At 41.6% G+C, this 23,639-nt stretch overlaps 1 protein-coding gene and 1 pseudogene across 3 annotated transcripts in view; both read right to left on the minus strand.

Moving 5' to 3' along the window:
• Positions 1-23,639, minus strand: part of LOC309656812 (keratin, type II cytoskeletal 8 pseudogene) — a 411,180-nt pseudogene that overhangs the window by 252,440 nt on the left and 135,101 nt on the right. The gene's annotated exons all lie outside the window — the stretch shown is intronic.
• The window catches only part of PGM1 (phosphoglucomutase 1), a 55,796-nt gene that overhangs the window by 21,695 nt on the left and 10,462 nt on the right, over positions 1-23,639 (minus strand). Inside the window, exons 1-5 of one of the 2 annotated variants that reach the window (XM_082453727.1) lie at positions 10,006-10,493; positions 4,839-5,001; positions 4,348-4,494; positions 2,777-2,902; positions 228-418 (exon numbers count right to left, since the gene is read on the minus strand). In XM_082453727.1, the coding sequence (XP_082309853.1) occupies positions 228-418; positions 2,777-2,902; positions 4,348-4,494; positions 4,839-5,001; positions 10,006-10,305 (927 nt within the window). In that variant the 5' untranslated portion in view covers positions 10,306-10,493. Of the gene's footprint in view, positions 1-227; positions 419-2,776; positions 2,903-4,347; positions 4,495-4,838; positions 5,002-10,005; positions 10,494-23,639 lie in introns of those variants that run through there. The other variant, XM_082453728.1, reaches the window with a different exon arrangement.

The raw sequence follows: 23,639 nt of genomic DNA on the forward strand, positions 1-23,639 counted from the left end.
AGTTACCCTGCCCCTCTTAGCAGACATTAAACACATGGGTTCCATTTCAAGGACTCATTCTGTTCAAGAGGGTCTTCTAATAATTGAGCCCTGACTCCAGGTGCAATGAAGGGGGTTGACTGGCACTCCTAGGCCCACAGGGCCTGGTAGAAGCAGTCTGCTTTCTCCCCGTCTTTAGGATCAGGCCTGACCTGCATCAGAGTTCACTTAAAAACACTTGTACCCACCCCATCTCCATCAAAGGCAGCCCCAAAATCATGGTCTCCTGTCTTCATAGTCTCCACCAGGTCAGCTGCATAGGTGAGGTTGGGGTCAGGGTGGTGGCCTCCAAAGTCCTCCAGGGGAACACAGTTAACTGCTGAGTTTGCGGGGGCTCCGAGTTCTTCACAGAGGATCTTCTTCACATACGGTCCCACAACTATGCAGAGCGTGAAATAAAGAACCAGAAAATAAAACTTACTACAGGAGGTGAGGACTTACTACATAAGGTGGAGGTGTTCTAGGGAGAATGGCAAAGAGAACATGCAAACTGTATTCAAGGGCTTGTGGGGAGATAAGTCTGGAGTAGAAAGTTCTACAAACAGGAATATTGAGAGATTAGGTTGGAAAGGGTGAGGCCATTTGATGAAGGAAAGGGTGGGGAAAGGGAAGGGAGCGAACCATTATGAAGGCCCTGCTACACACCTGTGCCAGGTGCTTCTCAACTGTTTTCTCACTCAGTCCTTCAAAAAAGGCCCACGAGGTGGTACAGCTTAGTGCTTAAGAACCTGGACTCTGGAATCAGAGTGTCTGGGTTCAAATCTCAGCTCTGCCAATTATTGGCTGTGCCATTTGGGGAAAGCTAGTTAATCTCTTTGCTGTGCCTCCGTCTACCCCACCTGCAAAATGAGGATAATAATAGTAGCTACCTAACAGGGTTGATGTGAGAATTAAATGAGTTAACAGATATGAGGCACTGAGAACAGTACCGGCACACATTTTATAAATTTTGTATTACGATTATTTCCTCCAATTTATAGATAAGAAAACTGAGGTTCTGAGAGGAAGCTATTTGCCCAGACTTACACAGATAGTAGGAGTGGGAGCTAGAATTCAGAGCCCTAATCCTTCTCCTCTATCAAACTATCCGAAAAACTGATCAAAAGAATACAGACAAACAAACAAAAAACAGTAACAATGAACAACAGGAAAAACCAGTCACACACTTCACAGTGATACTTAGTGTAACGATCAAGAACGTTCATCTCTAAAATGCTGAGATTGTTTTTTCGCCAAGGAAGGTACTGACACCAATATATGCGACAGAGGTCAGAACAGTATAGAATACGTGTCTCCCATTAGGGGCCCCCCGTTAAGGAGGCTACTGACACACCACAGAATGAGGCCGAGGCAGCCAGGGCTATGAGGGGTATAGCAACTGAGGCTTTCGAGGAGCAACTTAAAGGCCTGGAGAAAGAAGTCAGCTTCGCGACCAGCGGCGACTAGCAAATACCCCATCACAGGCTCCATTCTCAGGCCAGCCCAGGCTTCTGCTCATTCCCCTAATGTGACTTCTATCTTTAAGCTTTCATGCATTTGCTACAGCCAACTGCCTCAGCTGGGAATGACCATCACTTGACCCTCCACCACCCTACGTCTTTCTTTCATAAAAGATGAGTTGGCTGCCACTTTTTCCAGGAAACCTTTCTTGATACCTTTGGTCAAACTGTGCCTTCTTCCACACCCCAAGGAGAATACTTGAAATTCTACCTAACCCTCATTTTGCTGGCCTGGCGATGGTTGGTTTCTTACCTACCTCATCTCTCCAAGCATCGCAAAGCTCTTTGAAGAGAGTCTCTACTGAACCCCTGCCTACCCCCAAGCATACATGTAGTAGCTACTCAATACATGTCTGTTGAATGCTTTGAAAAGTCAGAATAGCCTTTGTCTGAATCAAGAAGGAGACCCATTCTATGGGACTCCAGAGGCAAGTTAGGACCCAACGGGAGAAGTTCCAGAGACAGAAGATTTCAACCCACCAGGAGAAGTTTTCTAACTGTGGTGTTGCAGTGTAACAGAAGGCCCTGACAGCATCATGGAAAGGGTTCAAGCACAGGCAGAAAGTCTTCCACAACCAGGCAGGCAGATGGATTCCAACACCAGGGAAAATCCCTGTGACTCAAAGAGTCTAAAATTGTAAATTATTACAAAACAAATAAACTCAAGTGCTCAGGAATTCCCTACATGCAAGAGAACCTCATGGTTCTGGTTCGGTGACAGCTGCTCTCTCTGACCTGGCCACACAACCCACAGAGGAAGAAGAGGGAGAGACATACATCCTGTTGTTCCTGAATTTAATCCTCAACTTGCTCTTGTCATCTTCTAAGAAAAGGCGTATGTGGGAGCAGGCAAGTGGGGTGTGGGGCTCAGGAGCACGTTTATCGCATCTAGCAAACCACAGGCCCCGTCGGAAATAGATGGGGGCATTTAGGAAGAATGTAAGGCATCTTCTGAGGGGGAGGGAGAGTACACAAAAATAGTTGCCTGTTACTTAAAACCTGATGCTTAATGTGGAAATGCTGACCTTCACACTACCTTACCATGAGGAATTTTTCCTGCATACAATTAGATTTTTATCTGCGTGAATATTACTCTGAAATTTTTGCAACGTAACGGTTTAAAAACCGTCAAACAGAGAGAGTCTTAAGAAAAGGTTTGTTAAAGCATCATGATACACAAAGTCGAGAGCTGCTTCATGTCTTTGAGGGAAGGGAACAGAAAAGAAATGGCTCCATACCTCCATGCATGGCGTCTATACGGATCTTTAATCGGTTTGGACCAGAAAGCAGTTCTTTCAGTGCATTGAAATCAAAGATGCTTCTCAGCATCGTAGCATAAGCTTCCACCGAATCCACAATTTCCACTGTGAGAACAAGCAACATTAAAGATGGAGGAACTAAACACATTTAGAAACATTCTCCTCTGAAATGATCATATTGCCGTAAACGTGCAATTGCTATTTTAAAAGGACATTTATGGAGCAGCTCCAATGTGCCAGGGCCGTTACATGATCTCTTATTCAATACTAACAGATTTCCTGAGAGGTAAATGTTATCAGTTCTATTTTATAGACGAGCAAGTTCAAGTTCTGAAAGATGAAGTAACTTACCCACACAACTGGGATGGGGCACAGAGGGGAATTTTGACAGAGTTTTGCCTGATGCTAAACTCTGTTCTGCTGCCACGTTGATTCCCTATCAGTCTCCATGAGAAGTGTATTTTGGTGTCAAAAAATAACAGAAAATGTAACACCTACTTTATTTTACTTTTTCCAGGCCCCTTGCCGTCAAGACATAATAGTAGAAAGCAGAGAAAATAACTTTTAATGAATCACTTTTCACATGCACTGCTAAAGGAATAAAACAAATGTAAGAACTAAGTATTGTTCTTGTTGTTGAGTTTTCACGGGTCTGAACATTTTCAAAACATGAAGTGTTTAAGAAATTCTCTACTGGTGTTTTCTAAACCCTAAGAATGTCTTCAAAATGTACCAAAGCACCCCTTCCTCTTTGTTGGGATGCAACTGTCAGCTCCTTATGGGTAGGTTCAAACAAAAAAATGCCTCCCATAAACTTGCAGCCCAGAGGAAAGAATACATGTTAGAGCAAAGTTGAAATGCAAGTCACATTGCTAACCCATCTCATCCTCATTTATTAATATGAATAATTTTATAAACATTTATTCCATCAATTATTGTCAAAACTTGGCATTCAACAACAAAATGTTTACCACAGCTGCTACGCAGGGAGTTTCAATTTAGCCCCCAAAATGGTCTAAGTTGATTTTACTGAAAAGGAAATCAAAGCCCAGGCTTTGGAATCATTCACACCTGTGTCTGAATCCTGGCTTACCACTCACTGACTATGTGACCTGGAGCCTGTTACTTAAGCTCTCTCAGCCTTTGTTTCCTCATCTGGAAAAAGTGAATACTGACAGTGCTGCCCTCACAGGGCTACTGTAAGAAAAAAATGAGATAATGCATGTGAAGAGCTTGGCACATAATAAAAGATCAATAAAAGAGAGCTGTGAACATGATCTTACAGGTCTTCTCCTCAAGGCCGTCCGTTTTATAGGTATGGAAACTGAAGCCGAGAGATTTGGAAACAACTCAGCCAAGGTCACACAGCTGATCCCCAGCAGGGCCCAGAGAGCCCAGGTCTCTAGAATTCCAGACCTACTAATTAATGCATGCAACGCTTGGTGACCACAATCTTTCCAAAGATAAAGACCCATGTTATTAAAACCTTGAAAGGCAAATCCCTCAAGTTGGAACTAGGAGTGGGCAAGAGAGGAGAAGAGTAAACATGCCTGTGAAGGGTTTGAACTTGTTTTCCAGGTCAAACTGCTGCTTTCCCAGAACCCCAAGGTCTACATGCAGGTCAGGACAAATTGCATATTCTTCGATTGTCTTGCTGATATGGAAAATTTTATCAGTTATTGCTTCCGGGGCAGGACCTGGAAATCAAACAGCAAACAGTGGGTCATTTTGTACAGTTGACATGGAAATACAAAGAACACAAAGCTCATCAACTCCTCTTTACTAACACATCTGCCATGCCATCATTCAAGCAGCAAAGTATCAGAATTTTCTAAAAGGAAATATTATGTCAATGATCATTCACGCACGGCTCCTCATACTCAGGTACAGCAAAATGAGAAGCATCTCACTTTCACCAAAAGGAAACAAAAAGCTCCCTTGCTGAGGATCAGAACCAGAACCCTGACCTCCCAAGGCCTTGGTTATCAGTTTGTCCTACAGAACATAAAATTGGTTATACGCAAAATGACAGCAAACTCACCTCCATTGGAAATATTGAATTTGATTCCAAAATCTCCATTGGGTCCTCCTGGGTTGTGGCTGGCTGTCAGAATGATCCCACCAATGGCTTTGATCTTTCTAATGATGCAGGATACAGCAGGGGTGGAGAGGATTCCATTCTGTCCAATAACCAAGCGACCAATCTAGGAGAAGAAATCCAGAACACACACTTTAACTTTAATAAATCCAGAGCTACTGCACAGAAATGCCAGAACAGCCAGATGGACAAAGAAATAGTCTACTGGACAAGAAAAGATGTCCTTTAATGAACATCTAACAGCTTGGGTTAATAGTATTATTATATCGAAGTAGAGTATTTTATTGCTGTTGTTGAGTAATATTATTATTGAAGTAGAATCAGCATTGCTGAACAAAGCCATTCCTTCAGATAGCTTTTTGGGACTTTGTAGTGTATGATCCAGGGATGCTGTAAGGCTTTGGCAAGAAAACAAAACACAGCCTTTCCAGACTCGGTTCATAATTTGGATACATTAAAAATTTGTGAGAAAACCCACATTTTTATCCACTATAATCATACTTTCAATCCACATTGGGAAAGAGAATATAAATTTAACTAGTTAAAGGAATTCTAACCCAAAGAGAAGGCTTCTGTAAACTAAAATATCGGACAAAGTAAAAAGGGCAAACTTTACATGAAGAAATGTTACAAAATGTATCTCATAAATTTATGTTTCCAGTCAAGCTTGGATTTGGGGGTTCCTCAAAGCAGGACACACCTACCCTCGCTAGGGTGTACCTGAGCTACCTCCTGGGCCTAAGGCAGGGAATGCTGGGAGTGTTAGTGCGTAAACCAGCCAGAACACCTACATGAAAGAGCTACAGGTGGTGCTTCTGTTGTGTTCTTAACTCACTTTCCCATATCTCTCACAGATGGTATCAGCACAGCTCCTTTGCTAAAATGAGAGTAATTTATATCTGTTTCAACACAACGCAAGTTGGAAAAGAAGGAAGAAGTTCTGTCCATTCCTCTGACTACAGATGTGACTGCTACATGAAAAGATTTAAAAAACAAGGAGTTTGTGCCCTTCCTCCATCCTCCCCTCTGAAAGAAGGAAGGGACGAGGATGTTTTTAAGTTTTCCAGTTGTTACTTCTTCTTGCCCCACCCAAGATAAACATGGTTGAAGAAATGACTTGATGGTGGAAGATGCATTTCTAAGGTTGAAAATGCCAATGAGATACCTGGATTCCCTGGGGAAGTTTTTCTGGGACTGTTAGCTTTGCCACCTTCCCGTAGGTCACTAACAGCTTGACTGCCTTATAATTAACCCTCTCCACTACCAACCACCTCTCAGGAGGCAGCTGCTTCATTGCAGGCACATCTTGGCTCTCATGTGTCTCTCTCTGAACAATTTCTGTTATCCTAATATATTTCTTACGTTCTGCCTCCCTCAGGAAGTGGTAGCTCCCTGACTCAATACAGTGGTAATGGTAACATCTCACCCTTCCAGCAGTTTCCAGGTGTGGTTCTGATGAAAATAAAAGCCTGTGGCTGAGCAGTTCCATAATTTCGATGAGAGGAGCTTACAGATGGCAATTTAATCAGCCAGAGTGGCTGATGGAGTTATCTGAAAACAGTGTTTGCCCATCAAGCACGCTGACTTTTACTTGGATTCTGTATGTTCTTAATGTGGAAGGGGAAACTGATAAATGAATATTAAGCTATGCCACCCAAGTCACCCCTTAATTCTACCATTCCTTATGGTGAAATCTGCAGTCAGGAATGGTCCAAGGCTGAGAGGACTATACCAGAAGGTAAGAGTAAGAGAGAAAGTCAAGAGAAGCAAGGGAAGTCCATGGTAGGTTCCTTCTCCTGAGCCCAAGAATAGGTACAGCTGGCCAAAATATTCCCTTCCAGAGCAGACTCTTTTCCACGAATTATCCTCAGCAATATTAAGCCTCAACCTGATATTGGGGAGATATTACTCTATTATCTTCCTCCCCTGAAGGATGTCTGAAGCATTGTAACAGTTCCTGACTCAACCTCCCCTGCCTCTCTCCCACCTGTACCTCCCTTGCCCTACCCTGGCTGAATCTATCTGACCTACTCAGGCCCACCTAGTTCATCTTTCTAAACCATAGTTTTAACTGTGTCCCTCCCCTATTCAAAAACCTTCCCTGTACCATATGATCCAGAAATTCCACTTCTAGGTATAGACACAAAAAGAAAGCAGGGACCCAAACAGATATTTGCACACCCATGTTCACAGCAGCATTATTCACAATAGCCAAAAGTGGAAACAACGCAAATGTCCATTAAAAGATGAATGGATAAACAAAATGTGGTATACACATACAATGCAATATTATTCAGCCTTAAGAAGGAAGGAAATTCTGACACATGCTACAATATGGATGTACCTTGAAAACATTATACTAAGTAAAATAAGCCAGACACAAAAGGACAAGTATTGTATGGTTCCACTTATATGAAGGACACAGAAAAGGCAAATTCACAGAAAGTAAAACCAAAGTTGCCAGGGGCTGGGGGGAGAAGAGAATGGGGACTTCTTGTTTAGTGGGTACAGAGTTTTGGATGAGATGATGAAAAGGATCTGGAACTAGATAGTGGTGATGGCTGCAGAACATTGTGAATGTAATGAATACCACTGAATTGTACACTTAAAAATGGTTAAAACAGCAAATTTTGTTAGGTATACTCTACCACACAAAAGAAAATTAAAAAAAAAAAAACCCTTCCCTGGGTCCCAAGTGTCTACCAACTTAGAGATACCCCTCCATCCTGCATTGAGAGCCCTTCACCAAGCAGCCTTTCCTGCCCTTCCTCCTGGCCCCCTACTCCCTTCCGTAAGACTCACATCCTGCTGCCAAGCTGGATACCTCACTCTCCCCCCAACCCCACATTTGACAGTTAACCATGACAGGGAGCAAACTTTAAAATATTCCTTTTAATTGAAAATAGGGCCTGCTGTTTTCTTATGTTTCACACAAAAACAAACAAAAAAACAAGTTCCATTTTCTTTGCTCTGCCAGTCATACACACAGGTTCTATTCTCATTTCTAAAATTATCTCTAGGTTTAAAGCTCGGGGGACTGAATGAGATACCCGTACTATAAACGGGGCCCCGCCAATGTTTTATTTTGTACATTAAAATTGCCTGTAAATGCAGACAGCTCTGTGCAAATAAAAACAAAGGCAGAGTGTATTCCATTATCCGTAAATGTACCAGATAAAAGTGTACTAAAGGGGAGAAATGAAATGATCTCCATGTAGCTCACTAGGCTGAGAAGCTCTCCTAGAATCGGCTCATGGGTGGAGTGGGTATTGACAAAGCTGAGGAAGGAACACTGACTTCTACTGAAATCTGTGGCAATAAATTTTCTTTCCTTTAGATTGCCTCCTTAAAGTTCTGCCCACAATCAAAGGGATGTTAAAATAGTCAGAATCTAGGATATGTTAGAAAAAGAAATCAAACTATATAGGATTTGATAGGTTTTATCAGATGAAAGTGCTTTATGGGTCCACTAAACGTTTTACGTTAAGTCAGCTGGGTAGTGTGACTGTTTTAAATGCGACACTATTTTTAGTGAGGAACGTCCTTGAAAAGACTTGAAAATATTGCTGGGGCTGTCACAGCTCTAACAAATAGGCAGTTACCATATTTAGTCAATTATTATCATTAATTGCATTATTTAGCAAACCTTCAGATAGTAAATCTGAGAAAGTCTATAGCGTCTGCCTCAATTACACATTCCTATCACCTCTTCCACATCCTTCCGCTTTGCACAAAAATGAAATGAAGCCAAATATATCACAGCAAAGGGGACAGTGTACCAGATCCACTCAACAATCTAGATATATTCGGAGAAATAATGTTCCATTCGTTCTCCCCCAAAAGATTAAAAGCATCTTAATACCATTCGTTCCCTTTGCAGCTCTCCTCAAAGGTGAAATTTACAGCATGTCACATTTTATCTTAAAAATGGGTATGTGTCATAATTTCATATTTGAGTACTTTATCAGCAAATTTTACATGAGAGGCATTCAGATTCTGAAACTGGGTATAAAGGAAACTTCACATAAACAATAGGATCTACAAACTCTTCTAAATTTGATAACGTATGCTTTTTTTAAATTTGGCTTTTGCAATTACACCTTCTTAGTGTGTTGTTAAAATAGACTGAAAATGAATGCCCAACACATTTGGCTACAATGCTAAATTTTTATGTTCTCAGAATCAGAATTGCTTCCAGAAAGGAAATAAAACAGATTTTTAAAATTTATAAGTACTGAAGGACTGTGCGCTCCAAATTATTGCTAAGTGTAATCCAAAATCTAAAAATATATTTTCGGTCCCACAGAGGAATTTGCAGAGCAAAAACAGCAATGGCCTGATGCCTGCCTTCCTGTAAATCAGTAAGGCTGTGCAAATTGTTAGATTATCAAGATCAATGCTTCCTGGTGCAAGATTCCTTCTGATTCAGGCAACACAGTTTTTCACGATGCAGAGCTTTAGCAAAGCCTCCTTATATTATAGTCTTACAGGAGTTATTATCTCTACCCTGCTGCACGAATTCACCACACACAGGGCTTCTTTGTGTCCAAGGTCATTATACGTGGGTTCCCCTGTAACAGGTCCTCTTGGAAAGCTCACACCTAACATTTTCCAATTCCCTCCTAGCATTTCTGCACAACTACCAGGATCCACAAATAACAGCGTGCCCTGGCTTTTGTTTTCCTGTTTGACAAGTGACTGAACTTCAACAAGGAAACCATTGAAAGAAAACAAAATCTTCTTCTCTCCGCTGCTCATTAGAGCCTCATACACAGGACAGAGTGTCCCTCAAAACTAGTTAGAATGTAGATAAGACAGCTTAAGGCTGGGGTATGCTTTGAATGTCTAAAAGCAACAGGTACTTTTTCAAGCAACAGGCACAGAGCACAACATAAGAAATTAAGCTTACATTCCCATATCCCATGTGACTAATGTAATTTCAGGGGTAATATCACAATATACAATCTCTGAAGTCACAATGAAACTTAATTGGATGTTAGTAGCATTGAGGTATTTACAATATACAAATCTTTGTACCTGTGTATATTTCTGCAAAATTAAGAGGTTATGTGGAGAGCCAGAAGCATAGCAATACTTATCGTATACCAACCCCATTGGCAGCTGCCATCTGCACTATTGTCTCTATTGCTGATTTATTAAAATACCGCCCATCTCCACCAACCACCAGTGTGGATCCCTGGCGATCTTTTAGGTCTATGGAAAAGAATATACTCTGGATGAAATTCTCCAGATAGCATGGCTTTGCCTCAAAATAATAGGTTTTCTTCCGTAATCCACTAGTTCCTGGTTTCTGGTCGTAGTAGGGAGCTGTAGCAAAAGTCAACAGAGGGAGAGGACCTTCTTCCATTCTTCTGTATTTCCCGGAAATCCATTCATCAGAATCACTCATCTTTCACTTCCACCAGCTGGCTCAGCGAGGGTGTCCAGAAAGCAGTCAAGGGTCCCCCAAATAGTCTGTCCAAACTGAAGCTGCAACAGTGTTGGCCGAGTAACTAAAATAGAGGTCTTGCCTGGAAGATCACTCTCAATGAGGAAGCAGAGTTAATTCCTGTTGTCGTCACCCCTTGTGAAAAAGTTAAGGACCAAACACCCACCCACATCCACAGATCTTCAAAGTTGTTTTGATGAGGACAGTCTGCCCACATAACCAAGCCAAATACCCTTCAATTATTTTTGCCTCGTTTCCCTGTTAGGGTGGAGATGGGTCCAGAGGGTGTTGCATGCAGCAGACTTCAGTTACAAACACCAGGTGGCCTCCAGACTCCACTCTCAGAGCCAGACAAAGACGGAGCAAGTGCAGTCCTAAGACGCAGGATCATGAACAAGACACCCTGGTGTGGCTCCCACTGCTACTGACACCCCTTAAAACAGAGCCTCTCTGGGCAGTCATCACTGAGAAGGCCAACTGCAGCTAAAGTTGTTCCAGGCCATCTCACAAGTTAAAGGTCAATCTTAAAATGGAAGTGAGGGATCTCAGTTACCTCTGGTTTACTTTCATCACTGCCATTTTGATACTTAAGTATTTGATACTCAAGTAATTTTTTTTTTTACTTCCCACATGCAATCCCAGTTAGAAGGAAAAAAAGCATCTAACAGAACAGATTTATTCATTGGCCACCAAAGATTTAACAAAAAAGTATTCACTTCTAGAAGAATAGAGATTCACAAATATGCCCTGAATGACCAACAGCTTGGTCATTCCCTTGAACTTATAGAAAAGTAGGGATGAAGACACACCAAATCCTTGAAAACATAAGCAGAATAGTGTGTGTGTGGTAGGGGGAGAGGGAAGTAACTTTTTCTGAATGCATGAGGCTTGATCAAGTTATTATTTGGAAAAATAATATGGACATAAGATTAAATTTTGTATATTCATATTCTCAGTTTTAAGTAGACTTGACTTTTAAGAAAACATTTTTAGTGAAGCAGTTTAAGTCCTTTGCATTTGAAGAACCTAAGATGTTTAAAAACGCTCTACCTCATCCCATTTGATCCCTGAGATTTTATTAATAATCTATGTCGGTACATACATGTTGTGTTCTTTATCTGGCTAAGCAAAAGTTGTCAGTTACGAAGCTCCATTGTCAAGGTTTTGGTGAACTTGTTAACAAGGCTTAAAAAGTAAATCAGGACTAGTTACGCCACATGTCTGGGCAGTTTGATGTGCACATAAAAGTCAGGTTTTCAAGGGAAAAGTAGTAATCTCTTGAGAAACAAAATCTGAGTATTTTTCTACTAATTTGTCAAGCCAGGTCCAAAAGCAGACAGGCCATGAGAGCAGCAGACTGCCCTCTGTGAGGCAAGAATGTCTCTGTGTTCCAGGGGCTACTCATACTGGACCAGGAGAGCTAACGGGCTCATGAGCAGAAAGCAGGCCACTACCAAGGAAGCCTAGTCTCCTTCAAATGGCAAACGGGGCTGGCCCACCTGCAAAGAGGACCTCGAGACATAACATTATAACAATTCACAGGACACGTCTATTAAGCTGAAAACCAGTCAGCCAAAAGACAATTGCTTTTTATAGCTTATTATTCCCTCTTATTTCAATTTTAAAACTAAAATTCTTATGAAGTAAGCTTCCTTTGTGAACAGTAGTTTACACACCCAATGTTTTTCAACTTAACTACAAATGCATTTCTTTAATTCATATTTTTTAAGTTCTGTGGCCAGTTTTCTCTGATTTTAGATAGGCTCGCAAATTATGCCAGTCTATGTGTCTTGACATATTTAATAATAGATCCGCATTTGTGAAATATCAACTCAACAATCTTTTCATTGGGAATAACAGAGCAACCAACCATGTAATTGGTAGTGTCCTTAACAAGGTCTTGAAAGCCCAGCATAGATTCAGGGACACTTCGTTGCAAAGGGGCTCCAATATCCCCACTAAAGCTTCTCTGCCCACACATTCCAGCATGTTCTCTGCTGGTGATCGACCGCTCTCTCTCGAAGCTCTTTCTAAAGCCAGAACTAGGAGAGTAATGTTTTGTTGGGGGCTTTTCCCACACATTCACTTATTTTATTTACAGTTTATGGTCAATGCAAATCAATTCCGTAAAATGAGAAATGATGAAGAATCAAGGCATAACTATGAAAATTCAAAATCGACAGATGTTCAACACAAAAACCCACAAGCATCAAAATGGGTTTGTTTGCAGCGTAAGATCCAACAGGTGTTATTTCAAAGGATGGCAAATGCTTGCTTTTTTCTTTTTAAAGACAGTGGCCACATCAGATACTAGAACAGCTTAGCAGTGTGTTTTCATATGAACTAAAATTTGTTTCTAAAAATATTTTTTCACATTGAAACTGTTGTAAGAGCTACACTTCTCCAGGATTAAGCCTGTTCCTAGGCCTAGTACCAGTTTCTAACCACCTAAAAACTGACTGATACAGAAAGTATTCCAAACGTAAGTATTCTGATTCTTAAAGGTGAAAATATATATACTCTAAAGTAGTTTAGAAGAATCATTGCAAACAGTAATGCTGGTGCTCTTCCACTCCTAACTCTCCAAATAGCTGATATGCCACTTCGGGGTTCATTATTTGATGGCCTCTCACTTCCAAGGTTTTTAAATATACCTCCCCAGTGGAACATCTTCATATTTAACACATTATTGAACACAAATGGAAATAGACAGCAGTGTTTGAGCATCGAGAAGTCCTACCTGTGAAACCTGGGGAATCAGGTCACTAGGTGAACCCAGCGCCCCCTTCCTGGATGGGAATGTCCGTGTGGGCACATACGCTTTTTTACTTCACTGTATGTGAGCCAGCTTTACGGCAAGGCATGGACTGGAAAAGACCCCATCTCTCATGGCCCTTGCACATGCCAATGAATATCCAGCAATTTAAGCGCACATCAAATCTAAGGCTCCGAAGGAGAGAGTTCTGACCCCGAAATGAAGAGCAATGTTTTCACCAACTACATGTGTCAGCATGGTGTTTATCAACATGCAAAACTAAACCAAAAACATATAATCCTTGCCCTAGAAAAGCTTCTGTTCTAAAGATGGGCCTGAGTCATAATTTTATGGACACTATAGAATTCAGCCCCACATAAAAATATTACCAGAAGCAGCAATGTTAGATGGACTCTGAAGTGTGGTAAAAAAGAAGAAGCATTAAAAACATTAAGCTTCCGAAGACGCTCAGACTAAGTGGGGTAGCTATTAAGAAACTCATTTGTCTGAGCTCTCCAGCAAAGGTTGAACTTCATCTTCGGAAACGTTACTGTCGAGCATAGCGAATCCAATTTGGCCTAATGAATTCTCCTGCCTTGCCAGTACTCCTTCACAATGACACAAATTACATTTAAACCATGCAGGGGATTTAAGGATTATTCCCTTCAGACAAGGAACTTTCATACTGGTCTTGGGTCCAATCAATTTCACAATGGCAGCGTTATGAACCCCTTCGCTCCCAGCCTCGCAAAGACTCCAGCTCCCACTCTGATCAGCAATGATGCCTTCCTAGTAGAACACAGCAGAAACTGAAGACTTGCCAATCCTTTATTCATTCTATCGTTCTTTCTTTTTTGCCACTGACAAATATTTACTGGGTTACTAACTGCTGTGCCCCAGGGCCAGTGCGAGGGCTGGACCCAGGGCCTGAAAAGGTTCGCCTCTTCACACCAAGAATTATTCTTTAGAAAATGCCACAGGTGTGGGCATAGTGGATAGAACTGGTAAACCTCTCTCTCAGCACAAGCACTAGAAAGAAAGCTACTAATTGGGCTAAAAGCAGCAGGGGTCATTAGACCCCCAGCCCAAAGCCCTGCGCTTGTGACAGCTGCAGGTACCTGCCTGAGTGCTTGGGGTGTTTGACCCCAGTGACAGGAAACAAAAGCTGGGAAAAGTCATTCATTTCTCCAACCAACAGTAAGTAGGCATGTAGTGAATGCCAGCCCCAGGAGAGGCACTGCAGGATAATACAAAAACCACAGGTTCAGGAGCCAGACACAACCAGGGCTCATATCTTGCACTCTAAAGTGTATGAGGAGGTATAATCTTGAGCAAGTTAACTGACTTGAGCCTGTAAGATGGGGATAGCTGTCAAGGTTGTTCTGAGAACTGAATCAGGCAACAGGTGTGAAAACACTTAGTACCTGTGTCTGGCATACAGCAGATTATCAGTAAATGTCAGCCCCTCACCCTTCCATCCTTAATGTCCTCATCTCTAAAATGGGATAATGATACCTGCCTCACAAGGTTTGGGGGACGATGACTTCCCCGAATGAAAGCCTTTGTGAACTAGAAAATGATGTAAAGATACGAATTTTTTTCACATTCTGAGGGGTGATAGGGATAGGAAAAAAAGATGAACGGAACTTTGTTCTTAAGAAGTTCATCTTGGGGCTTCCCTGGTGGCGCAGTGGTTGAGAGTCTGCCTGCGAATGCAGGGGACACGGGTTCGAGCCCTGGTCTGGGAAGACCCCACAAGCCGCGGAGCAACCGGGCCCGTGAGCCACAACTACTGAGCCTGCACGTCTGGAGCCTGTGCTCCGCAACAAGAGAGGCCGCGATACTGAGAGGCCCGCGCACTGCGATGAGGAGTGGCCCCCGCTTGCCACAACTAGAGAAAGCCCTAGCACAGAAACGAAGACCCAACATAGCAACCAATCAATCAATTAAATAAATAAATCTTTAAAAAAAAAAATTTAAAAAAATTTAAAAAAAATAAAAAAAAAAAAGAAGTTCATCTTGGAGGAGCCATCACAGCCTGGTGGCCTCGGTGCTGTCCCGGAGGTGCATGGACAGAGCCATGGCTCTCAAGAGGTTGCAGTGATGGGGTAAGGCTGAAAAGTAGTTGGGACAAGATTATAGAGTCTCATGAATCACAATAAAGTTTATTCTGCAGGCATCAAAAGCTATGGAAATTTTTAAGCCAGAGGAATACAAACTGCTATTTTTTGGGAAGTTGAATGGCTGCCAGTGGTGCATCAAATAGCTTGGAGGAGAGACTGGAAAAAGATGAACCAAGGCTTGCAAAAAAGAATTCCCTCTGCAGCTGAGGTGGCTGTGAGGATCCTGGTCTCTGTGATCTTGTCAAGAGCTGCTCCTCTTACATAGGACTTCAACTTTGAGTCTTGGCTAGTTTGGGCCCTGTTATTTTCCTCCAACATGAAGACACTACCCGAATAAGCTCTCTTTCCTCTGACCCCTTCAGTTCACTCTCTCTCTTCTCTGAGAACGGTCCCCTACACCACCCCACAAGAGTGGATACCTAGGGCCAAGTTTCTACTGCAGGACCCTGATGCCAGGCCATGATCACCAAGGGCAGACACCTGACCAAAGCTGGATCACTCACATTTTTTCTCCTAGGAATCTAGAATTAGGACTCAGAAGTGTGCCAGTCAGATTCAGTCAGTTCTTGAACTGGGAATACAGGTAAACTCAGGAGCTGTGGGGCAGGGATGTCGTGTCATGAGAATATCTATAGAATTGTAACTGGCAGCCAGATGATACGTGAGAATATGAGACAATATTATGCAGGATCCAACTCTGGATCACTCAGGCATCCCTAAGAGCTGGGGGCCTGATGTATAGGAAGAACTGGAAAAGAATTCAGAGTAGATTCAGGCAGAATATAGGTTAGATGAATCTTCTCAAGTGGGTAAGGGTTGCAGACTCGTGAGATATGAGAGTTGGGGAATGTGGTCTTTGAACACAAGCCACTTGAGACTCCCCTGGTGGCACTGGCATTCTGGACTGGGGTGCTTCCATAGCCAGATTTCTGGTCAGTGTCACCGCCAATTCCATTGGAAAGGTAACTCCTAATTGCTTGGGATAAGAGAAATTTTTTTTTTTTAAATAGATCTTTACTGGAGTATAACTGTTTCACAATACTGTGTTAGTTTCTGTTGTAACTAACAGTGAATCAGCCAAAGTGAATCAGCCATATGCATACACATGTCCCCACATCCCCTCCCTCTAGAGCCTCCCTCCCACCCTCCCTATCCCACCCCTCTAGGTCATTGCAAAGCACCAAGTTGATCTCCCTGTGCTATGCTGCTGCTTCCCACTAGCTACCTATTTTACATTCGGTAGTGTATATATGTCGATGTTACTCTCACTTCACCCCAGCTTCCCTCTCCCACCCCGGGTCCTCAAGTCCATTCTCTATGTCTATATCTTTATTCCTGCCCTGCAACTAGGTTCATCGGTACCAATTTTTTTTTTTAGATTCCATATATGTGTTAGCATATGGTATTTGTTTTTCTCTTTCTGACTTACTTCACTCTGTATGACAGACTCTAGGTCCATCCACCTCATTACAAATAACTCAATTTTGTTTCTTTTTATGGCTGAGTAATATTCCATTGTATATATGTGCCACATCTTCTTTATCCATTCATCTGTCAATGGACATTTAGGTTGGTTCCATGTCCTGGCTATCATAAATAGTGCTGCAATGAACATTTTGGTACCTGACTCTTTTTGAATTATGGTTTTCTCAGGGTATATGCCCAGTAGTGGAATTGCTGGGTCATATGGTAGTTCTATTTTTAGTTTTTTAAGGAACCGCCATACTGTTTTCCATAGTGGTTGTATCTATTTACATTCCCACCAACAGTGCAGGAGGATTCCCTTTTCACCACACCCTTTCCAGCATTTATTGTTTCTAGATTTTTTGATGATAGCCATTCTGACTGGCAAGAGGTGATATCTCATTGTAGTTTTGATTTGCATTTCTCTAATAATTAGTGATGGTGAGCATCTTTTCATGTGCCTCTTGGCCATCTGTATGTCTTCCTTGGTGAAATGTCTATTTAGGTCTTCTGCCCATTTTTTAATTGGATTGTTTGTTTTTTTGATATTGAGCTCCATGAGCTGTTTGTATATTTTGGAGATTAATCCTTTGTCTGTTGTTTCATTTGCAAATATTTTCTCCCATTCTGAGGGTTGTCTTTTTCTCTTGTTTATGGTTTCCTTTGCTGTGCAAAAGGTTTTAAGTTTCATTAGGTCCCATTTGTTTATTTTTTGTTTTATTTCTCTTTCTCTAGGAGGTGGGTCAAAAAAGATCTTGCTGTAGTTTATGTCAGAGTGTTTTTCCTATGTTTTCCTCTAAGAGTTTTATAGTGTCTGGTCTTACATTTAGGTCTTTAATCCATTTGGAGTTTATTTTTGTGTATGATGTTAGGTAGCATTCTAATTTCATTCTTTTACATGTAGCTGTCCAGTTTTCCCAGCACCACTTACTGAAGAGGCTGTCCTTTCTCCACTGTATGTTCTTGCCTCCCTTGTCGTTAATTAGGTGACCATATGTGCGTGGGTTTATCTCTGGGCATTCTATCCTGTACCATTGATCTATATTTCTGTTTTTGTACCAGTACCATACTGTCTTGATTACTGTAGCTTTGTGGTATAGTTTGAAGTCAGGGATTGGGCACTTCTTAACATAAAAAGATTTAGAATTAAGTGTAGACATGAAGTAAATCAAACTCACAGTAGAGAGATAATAAATCATAGTATTAATATTTTTGCAATAAGCTTGGGAGAAAATCTATACTTTAAGTACATTAAGAGACTCTGGGATATTGGTTTATCTAATAGATCGGCCCTGTGATTCCAATTTATAAGATATAGGTGAGTAACTTATTTGACTTATGATTTCAAGTAAGAAAATTTTATAAAAGTTATAAACATTATTGGATCATTCAAGAAAACTTTGAATGTACCATACTTATATGTTTAAATCATCAGATGCAGAGAGTCTACTGCAATATTTCAGGGAATGGATTCTAAGGCCAGACTGACAAGAGTTGAAACCCAGTTCTGCCAGTCACTGGCTGTTGTGACCTCAGACAAGTTACTTAACCTCTTTGGGCTTCCATTGCCCCCATCTGTAAAAATGGGGAGAACAACAGTCCCCCTACCTCACTTATTGTTGCAGTCATGACTGAATGAAGTAATATACAGAAAATTCTAAAACCGTTGCTGGCATAGGGTACCCTACACAAGTATCTGCTATTATCATTATTAGATTATATGAGAACAATGGGAATATTTTCAAAGTTTTGCTTGTTAGACAAAGGCTGTAAAAAGTAAATAAACATATTTGATTTATAAACTTGAAATATTCATAGGAGTTTGAGTAAATGAGTATATAGCTAAGATCCCACACACACACACACACACACACACACACACACACACACACACACCCACACACCGCACCAACTTACACTGACAATGGAGTCAGCAGAGAGAGAGGAAAATGAAGCAGATGTGCTGAGATAAACAGAGAGGAGAGACAGAGGCTAGCTGCCTGGGCTCCTCTTGCCTCAGGCTCTTGTGAGGCCCAAGTACCCACCCTGCCCTTGGCTTTCAGGAGACCCTCTGGCCTTATGATACAGTCCTCTTAGAGGCTCACTGTGTCAGATTGGGTTTCTATTACTTGCCACACCTGCACGCTTCAGTGTGTTGAGCAGGGCTCTGTAGTGCATGGCTCCCATTTGCCAGCTCTGAGGCAGGCTCCACCTGCTGTCCCATCCAGGCAAAAGGAGGAAGGAAAGAAACCTCCTGCCTTCACACTTTGAGCAACCTCAGCCAACAGCAAGGAGACCTTGGGCAAAGTATTTAACCTCTCGGTGTCCCCATTTTCTCATCTTTGAAATGGCGATTGATAATAGCACCTCCTTAGACTTACTGTGGTGATCATTTCATAGCATTGCAATCTAGAATCATTAGCTTGTACACCTGAAACTAACACAATGTTATATGTCGATTATACCTCAATTTTTAAAAAAATGTATCTCTTAAAGAGAGTCAAAAAAAGAAAGGTATAGTACCTACTGCACAGGTTTGTTGTATAAAGGTACAAAGAGTTAATAAAGAGCTTAGCACTGGCTGGTTCTAGTGCCCTGTGCGTCCTACATAAGAGTTAGCTTTTATGACTACCCTGAACCAATCTGCAAATATGTAGCTGCGTTTAATAGCTATCTATGAGTATATATGTTTTAATAGAGTTAGGAAGTGTCCTTTAAAGAAAAGGAGAAACTACATTAAACTATAAAGGTACAAGGCCAGAAGAATTACAAGGACCAAATCGTTTGCTTAGAGTTGTACGGAATCCCAGGTTCAAAAAATACTCCTGAAGCATACTTTGAAGTTAAAAACAAACAAAACCGCTGCCTAGGAGCGTGTACATCCTTTAGCATGTGCCAGCCTGTTGGCCCTCTGCTTACATCCATATGTCCAGCAGTTACTATGTAAACTGACTTTTTCCATTCATATCATCAGGCACTGTGCACCACGGGAAGATGACAGACTCAAGGTGTCAAACTCCTGATCTACAAGGAGAGATTAATAAGTCAATAAATCATTTTAAAAAGAGTAAAATTTGGGAGTTTGCAAGGGTGCTCTGAGTGTTCAGAGGAGAGGGAAAATTTTTGGAAGGCATTCCCCACTCCACAAATACCATTCTTAATTTGTGTGGTTAAATCTAAAAAGTCTCTCCAACTTGAAGATGCTCAAGGCTTAGGAATTACTTTCATACAAAATGCACATGTCAAGAAGACTCCTGTTTAATAAGAAATCACCAATATTCAATCATTCTGACCTAAAAAAAAAAACAAACAATGAATATGGTTCATATAAAATTTTTATATGAATTTTTATCTTATTTCCTTTTTGGAGCATCCTTAAAACTTTTTTCATTTAAATCCCTGAAGAACATTCATTTGGAGCTAGCAGAATATTTTCCCATATTCTGGCTATTACCAGGAACTATGTATTAAAATCCTTTGGTAAAAAGAGGGCTATCTAAAGAATTGCTTGATTTGAAATCATTCATGGCTGTATGCTTCCCTCTTGTGTTGGAAAATGGAAACACAAGCAAGATTTCCTACGGCCTCAGAATGGGTGGGCTACCTGCCTGGAGCAGCATTACACAACTCTCGGGGGTACCATTCGCCTGGAATACGATGAGAATCAAGTCCCTTGGAATTCTGTGGCAGACGGTGATTGGCCCTCTGTCAAATAATTAAAATGGGGCAGATTTCTTGACTTTTAAGAAGAAGAGATGTTACGTTACTCTGTCTCCTCACTAAAGATTTTTCCAATTGCACGGTCTGGCCAAACTAGGATGTCCAGCTGTAAAGAAACTGAATGAAGGTGGCCACAAAGAGGGGACATCTTTTTCTATGGGGTCTTTGTGAGTCTGAGTTTCTGTAAAACGGGGATAGTAAAACTCCCTTTAAAGGTTCTGACAACAAATGAGGAAAGGCATGTAAAGTGCTTATCACAATGCCGGGCTGTAGAGTAGCCGCTCAGTAAATGTTATATAAACTACCAAAATAGAGATACTGAGAAGGACTGATCCCATCCTTCTAACACAACCCCTGATCTCTAAAGCACGTGGGCCCAGGCAGGAGAGAATCAATGCTCTGGGTCGGCCTGTGGGATAGATTAAACACCTAAGATGGGCCAGGGAAAAGGTGGAGGAAGGGGAATCTACTACAGTCCCTGCTCTAACCAGAGAACTTTAGACAGGCCTGGGTCTGAATCCTGCCTTTGCCAGCTTCTGGCTGTGTATGGCCTTTCTGGTCTCATTTTTCTTATTTGTAAAACAGGGACAGTGACACTGCTTTAAAGGCTGTTGTACAGTAGGAGAGAATTGCAGTAGGTCACGATGTGCTGGGCAGTGTTCCAAGAGCTTTACAAGCATTAACTCACTTAATCTTTACAACAACCCTATGAGATCAATACTATTATTCTCAGCCCCTATCTTAGGTATGAGAACACTGGTTATGTCATCTGCCCAAGGTCAAATAGCTGGGAAATTGTGGAGATGGGTTTTGAACCCACGGAATCTGGCTCCAGAGCCCACCCTCTTAACCATCATGCCGTGTTGCCTCTTATTGTATCATGTGGCCATGTGAATGGCAAATACACAATATTCAATAGCTTTTAAAACAGCGATCTAAAGAGATGTGGTCATTTTCCCACTCTACACCATTTATGGGAATTCCTGGGAAAAACAGTAGCCCAAGTGGGCAGAGGCAGGACACTCTCGCTGGGTTTTAAGATTTAAGTGAGAACAAGGCTTCAGGAAAATCAAAAGTTGCACCACAACATAAAAGATTTGGGAACCCCCTAGACTAGAGCTCTAGATAACTCTATTAAAAATGTCTACCTTGAGGAATTCAGCATAGTGGAAATCTAGGTTTGCATCCCTACTCTTGATAATTTTTAGTATCTTGGTGATCTTGGGCAAATCACTTACCCTCTATTTCCTCATCAGTAAAACAGAAGTCTAAATACCAACTTCTTAAGAGTTGTTGACAAGATAAAAGGCGATCATGTAAAGGGCTTATCATGGTACACAGGATTACATGTAGGTTCTCAGGCAGGTTTATTTAATAACAACCCTGCGATGTAGATATCCTCACAATCCCCATTTTACAGATGAGGAAACTGAGGCCAAGGGAATAAATGACTTGCTCAAAGTCTCACAACTAATAAACTGGAAGGCAGGCTTCCACACCAGTTTTAACGCCAAAGCTGGTGTTTAGGCTGTATGGCTCCTTTGGATGATCAAGTGCATTTGAACTTGGAAAAAATTAAGAGGAAATAGATTCCAGGTGACTCTCATTGGGATATTGGCCAAGTGCAAAGTATATGAGTTTTGGTGCCTGTACAACCCACTGCACTTGGCAGACAGAGCACAGGTGTTGTGTGTTGAACTGCACATCCCACCAAAAAAAAAAAAAAGTTAAATTCTGAACCCCAGATACCCCAGATACCTGTGAATGTGACCTTATTTGGAAAAAGGGTCTTTGCAGATGCGATCAAATTAAGACGAGGTCATACTGGATTAGAATGGGCCATAAATCCAATCACTGGTGTCTTTATAAGGAGAGGGAGATTCAGAGACAGACACATAGGGAAGAAAGCCAGTGAAGACAGAGACGGAGTTTGGAGTTCTCTGCACCAATGACTGCACCTTAGAGCCCTCCAAACCTTTGTATGCCCATTATTTAAATTAATTCTCATAAAACTCTCCAGTAGGGCAGATACTAGAATTGATTCCATTTCACAAGTGTGAAAACTGAGCTTTAGATCAGTTAAGCAGAATACATGCTATTGCACAGTAAATTGTACAACTGAGATTTGAACCAAAATCTTCAATTCCAACCCATCACTACGAACTAAAGTTATCTGGTAAGATTCAAGGAGCCACCAAGTGGCTGTCTTCCGTTTGACATTATGTCAGAAGTCTACAGAAGCAGTGTGGATTATGGAGCCCTGGAATCTTCTTGTCAATTATTACCATTAGCATAGTTTTAAATAGGGCAACAACGGTATTAGGTATATGCATTAAAGCAGCGACTGTGCCCTGCCTCCACCCTCACTTCACTCTCGGCTAAGGTCTCCCTGATTCCTCTTTATCATCCTGCACTTGCCTCAAAAATCACCTTGTCTGGGCAGAGAAAACATCCTCATTCTTTCCTTCCCCTTCAAGGTGGGGTTGAGTGACTCTGTGATCCTTTGATTCCCTGAACTTCTCCCCTGGAGATTCAGAGGGAGTGCAACCCTGCCAACACCTTGATTTCAGACTTCTGGTCTCCAGGACGGTAAGAAAATAAATTTCTGTAGATTTAAGCCACCCAGCTTGGAGTCATTTATCGCAGCAGCAACAGGACACTAATACACTAGTATTCACACCGTATTTTTGTAACTACTTATGGATTCTCCTCTACCAGCATGAATCCGGAGAATGAAGATTTTGTCTTATTTATCTTTGTACCTGCAACCATCTCACACAATGCCTGGCACTTAAAGAGTGCTCAGCAATGCTTGTTGAATGAGAAAATACATGTGGTCCAGGAGGTTCACAGTAATGCCAGCACACATTTCTTGCAGCTTCCCATCTGTAACATGACATTGGCCTGGGCCAGGTAACCATTCCACAGATCCATCCCAAAATACCCATCTTCAACTACCCACGGCTAGCTCATGACTCCAGTAAGGTGAAGGCCTCAAATCAATGGCCTTGTGACTGACACTTACAGCAACTGTGAACCTCTGCCTCACAGATCAAATTCAAGGGATAATGTATGGACAGAGATAGGATAGGACATGTAGGCAGTGGAGGTGATGGCAGACACAGAAGACCTTCCTCTCTGCCCCTCCACTGGCTTCAGATTTTGGAATAATCATAATAATCATTAGAATCATCAGAATCTTCTGTTTGCTACATACTTCCAATGTCAGGCAG

The sequence above is a fragment of the Balaenoptera physalus genome (assembly GCF_965194825.1).
Source record: "Balaenoptera physalus genome assembly, chromosome: 1".
Classification (NCBI taxonomy): Eukaryota; Metazoa; Chordata; class Mammalia; order Artiodactyla; family Balaenopteridae; genus Balaenoptera; species Balaenoptera physalus.